General features: G+C 35.4%; 1 protein-coding gene across 1 annotated transcript; it reads left to right on the top strand.

The window, feature by feature from the left end:
• The first annotated feature begins 2,097 nt into the window (after nucleotides 1-2,097).
• Nucleotides 2,098-3,786, top strand: LOC110691306. The gene has a single exon (XM_021868228.1). It carries the CDS (start codon nucleotides 2,098-2,100, stop codon nucleotides 3,784-3,786), a length of 1,689 nt encoding a protein of 562 aa, XP_021723920.1.
• Nucleotides 3,787-4,851: the final 1,065 nt, after the last annotated feature.

Raw genomic sequence — 4,851 nt, 5'->3', positions numbered from 1 at the left:
TAGTTACCTTATATTATTGCTTGATTGATATTAATTGAATATTATTTCCCCTTTTTTACTTGTTAGAATGGTGTGTTTCTTAACTCAAATTAGTTGCCTTTTTTTTAAGCAGTGTTACTTGGTAGCTTAATTACGTGACATTATGAGAGGAAAGTATTTGAGGTTTGCTCTCCTCTACTAAAAGTGGTGTTAGTGAGAGGAGAGCAAATTTCATTATGTCATTTTTTGGTTAAACGGAGGGAGTAATTGTTAAATTAACATTGTTTTTCATTATATAATTTAATAAAAATTATGCATCGCACAAGACTTGGTTGTACCTCATAGTGAGTTAGGTGCATAAGTTATCAAATAATTGTCTCCCTTAATTATGAACCATTATTGTTCATAATTCTTTAGTGATTCCATACAATTAGCTTAATTTTTGCATAATTGCAAAAGTTATGAATTGTAGTTGAATTGAAGCACTTGTAAAATGGAAAGAAAATTTACTTCAGGTACCATTATTCTCTCAAACAATTAAATACTACAAATATAAAACAAAAACAAATACTCCTTTTATAAATAGTTCTCCATTTATAGTAAAAACAAATACTCCACTTACATTCTTGCATTCCCTACCGGCCTACTCATGCTTTTGCTTGTTTTGTGTTTTTTGTATAGTTGATATCCCTAATTCTCGCCATTTTATGTCTCTGTTTCTAGAAATCATGAATTTCATTTGAAATCTCAGCTTGAACCTTTTTATAACACAATGCTATGCCACCAGAATCAATCCAATATCTTAAATGCCAAATATACTCCTCTCCAACTTATCATGTAAACTTGAGCCAACTCTAGCATAACAACAAAATATTTGAAAACTAGCATAGGTTTATATAATTAAAAAAGAGTTGGAATATATTTTTGAAAACTTATCAAGTATAATTTTTTTTAAAAAAAAATAATAATTATATCTAACAAATAGAAGTGATGTTTTAAAGTGATTTCTTTAATATCAATAATATGAATTAGTTTTATTACGGAGTATTACTTTTTTGACAAAATTTTATATTACTCAGTTTATATAATTAAAAAAGAGTTGGAATAATATTTTTGGTAAATGTGTATAGAAGAATTACGAATACCAAATAAAAAGGAATATTTTTGTCATAAAAATAATATAAAAGATTTGGAATGATATTATTGTAATTGTATCAAATATTCAAAAAAAAAAAAGGATTAAAAAGGAAAAGGAAGTTTTGGAGGGAAAAAACAACACCATGATGTGACATGTGTCACTCCCGATATTTGTTGTAGTATTAAGGTATTAATGGGGAAATCATTAGTCAACTCTATCCGATACTATCCTATCCTATCCTATCCTAGGTGAAAAAGAGAAGTAAGAGTCCAATTGCCTTTGAGGACACTGGTCTTAGTTCTATCAATCTCATAATACTACCTCCGGTCGCTATTATCTGCAACATTGGAGGAGTTTGCGGTCCACGAGGTAAAAGTTGGTAAAAAAGTTGAGGGGTAGTTTAAGCAATAAATTAAGAGGAGAGAGAAAAAAAAGTAAAGACAACCACTTTAATTAATAAAAAGGGACAAAATCTGATTTTTTGGTGGGGGACCCATTTCCCACCAAAGAAAGTGTAGGTAGGATAGCTGGACAATGGGTGGTGGAGGGAAAATCAGAGATTTTCCCTCCACATAAAATTACAGCACTTTTTGGAGGAAAAGTCAGAATTTTTCCCTCCACATAAAATTACAGCATTTTTTGGAGGGAAAGTCAGAATTTTTCCCTCCACATAAAATTATAGCTCTTTATAAGGGTAAAAAAATACAGCTTTGACAGTAACATTTCATTGCTTACAACTTTACATTACAAAGTAGTACTCCTCTTCTTCAAGCTTCCAAAAAAACAGCTTCAAGATGTTCAAAAGCTTCCAAACAACGTACAACAGCCATAAATGAAGGTTAAGGGGGACTCTTGTTCTTGTGTCAGCGTATGAACATCATCCACAAGTTTCTTTTTCTCGTTTTTTTTTAAATTTCAGTACATATCCAAAAACACAAAAAAAAAATCAGAATTTGTTTCTGCATTGGTTGTACCTGAAAATGGACAACTTTTGGAGCGTTGAAACAATATTAAACGAGGAATGCATGAATGCATATGAAGAAACGGTACTGGACAACAATGAGTTCGAGGGACTCACAATATGTTCCGATGAAGATGATTTTTATAACACCGATGTACTACTCGTCGAGGAGTACAATTGGGCAGAAAATGCTGGGTATATGTCAGAATACACCAACGTTAACCACGGGGACAATCACACAACATGCAGCCATAATGAAAGCACCCACACCAACCATATCGAAGGCAATACATTTGCAACCGAAGGCAACATAAGGCAACAGAACACTGGAAACACAGAAGGCAGCAGTGGAACACAAGCAAGTGGAAGGCAGCAGCTCACTATACCCAAGAAACGTGAGATTATCGCTGGAATGTTACTTGTTTTACGCAACGGTAAACTACCAAGAGGGCATTTAACACATCTTGCAAGGCAATTTTGTGTACACAAGTCAACAATAACCCGCGTTTTTCAAGACATTAAGCAACAAATGGAAGGGGGGAATGTCATTGATGTGAGGAACAAAAAAATCGGCAAATGTGGGCCAAAAGCAAGAGAGTATACGGAAGAATTTTTACAGTCGGTACCACTTCATTTAAGGACAACAGAGAGGGGGTACGCAGGTGCATTGAAGATATCAAAATCAACACTCCATGAATTAAAGAAGAAGGGGGTATTGAGGACGCAGACTAGCACAAATAAGCCAAGACTCACTTCAAATCACAAAATAGCAAGATTGAAGTGGGTTCTTTCACACATACAACCAGCAACACATACATCACCTCCCACATTTCATGTAATGAATCATGTCATTCACATCGACGAGAAGTGGTTTTATCTAAACCCGGATACAAGAAGATTATATCTTCTTCCGAATGAAGAAGATCCATACAGATGTGAACAATCAAAAAGGTTCAAGTGTAAGGCAATGTTTATGGGCATAATAGACAAACCATTGTTTAATGAACAAGGCCAACTGATTCATGGTGGAAAGTATGGTATCATTCCTTTTGTTTATCAACAACTTGCAAAGAAAGGAAGCAAAAATAGGCCAGCGGGTACTATTGAAACAAAAGCAACACAAAACGTAAACCGGGATGAAATAAGGAAGATGCTCATCAATGAAGTTCTGCCAGCAATAAGAAGCAAATGGCCAAGCATATTGTCAAAACAAGTTATAATTCAATGGGACAATGCAAGGCCACATCAAGTGCCGGCAGATGAAGAGTTTTTGGCTGCATTGGAAGAGGGGGGGTTCAACATACAGTTCGTTTTTCAACCACCACAATCACCGGACCTAAATGTTCTAGACTTAGGTCTATTCAGGGTAATTCAATCAATTCAACATCAAGCATTTCCGAAAACATTAGACGAATTGGTTGAAAGAGTTAAAGTTGCATATCATGAGTTTGACCCTATGGTGAGCAAACATACATGGTTAACATTAAAATCATGTATGATTGAAATTCTGAAGTGTGACGGGGGCAACAACTACAAAATACCACACATGGGAAAGCTAAGGCTAGAACGACTCGGGTTGCTACCGGAATTACTAGAAGTCGACCAAGGTTTGGTGGACCAAGCATGTACTTTCTTGAACAACTCATTCATCCAAACAAACACAGAAGAACAAGAAACAGCTGCAATGGAAGGGGTGGATGCAGATTGAGAGGATTGAAGACATAACATATACTGCCACACATAACCAACCTTTTGTTTCTTGAAACTGTGTAAAGAATCATAATGTTTAAACTTTCATTGGTTAGGTGTACATGGTTCAGTTAATAGCAAACTTTTGGCTAGGGCATTTGTATTGTTACATCTTTTGTAATGGGACTCGTATGTAACTGATTTTTAAATTTGAATGAAGTCCAGTTAAAGATTTGAAGAAGTAAACTGAACTTTTAAATCCATCAGTTGGGTATTTACATTCTCACAAACCATCAACAAACACAGTACCTCACAATCTAATAACATAGACTGGAGCAAAACATGTTTGGATTAGTTTACTAAAATAAGTCCCTTCATCATTTGGATTAGCCCTTTATTGAAAATAGATAGGAGTATTGAAAAGGCGGAGTACTTTTGTAAAGATGAATGAAAGGGACATTTAACTCATCATACTAACCAAATAATAATCATGACAGGGACATTTAACCACATCAAAGGGACTTCCTCGGGTCATTAAATCTTCATACAAACCAACTCATCATGACAGGGACATGGGACATGAATCAAAGGGACATCAACAACTCATTAAATGTTCATACCAACCAACTCATCATGACAGGAAGTCAAACAACGAAGTAGCAACATGCAGGAACTCCACCAAGGCAGGCATGCAGGAACTTCAAAAAACCAAGTAGCAACATGCAGGAACTCCAACAAGGCAAGGCAGGCAGTAGCAATAACAACAAAATTGATAAAGCACACTATAGCCTAAACAGCATAACATACATGATGTTTCACAAACAACAACAACAAACAAATCACCAGTATCCAACCCTGCCTGGCCTGCATCATAATAACAATTCCACCACCTAAACATGATACTACTTATAAAATAAACTGAAATTAAACGAGTAAGGGTTTCAGAGAAATATACCGACGCCAAAATCAGGGGACTCATTCATCAGGATCATAGATGTTTTACCGGCTGAAAACATGAAGTGTCAGGAGTAGTAGGGTTAATCCAGCAACCTTGGTGTAACCCTAACCCCAACACCACCTTTGG

This window comes from Chenopodium quinoa, unplaced genomic scaffold, assembly GCF_001683475.1.
Source record: "Chenopodium quinoa cultivar QQ74 unplaced genomic scaffold, ASM168347v1, whole genome shotgun sequence".
In the NCBI taxonomy this organism is placed as follows: Eukaryota; Viridiplantae; Streptophyta; class Magnoliopsida; order Caryophyllales; family Amaranthaceae; genus Chenopodium; species Chenopodium quinoa.
This window is presented reverse-complemented; position numbering and strand designations above follow the sequence as displayed.

Coding starts and splice junctions, on each gene's coding strand:
- LOC110691306 (XM_021868228.1), top strand. CDS start 2,098: ATGGACAACTTTTGGAGCGTTGAAACAATATTAAACGAGGAATGCATG.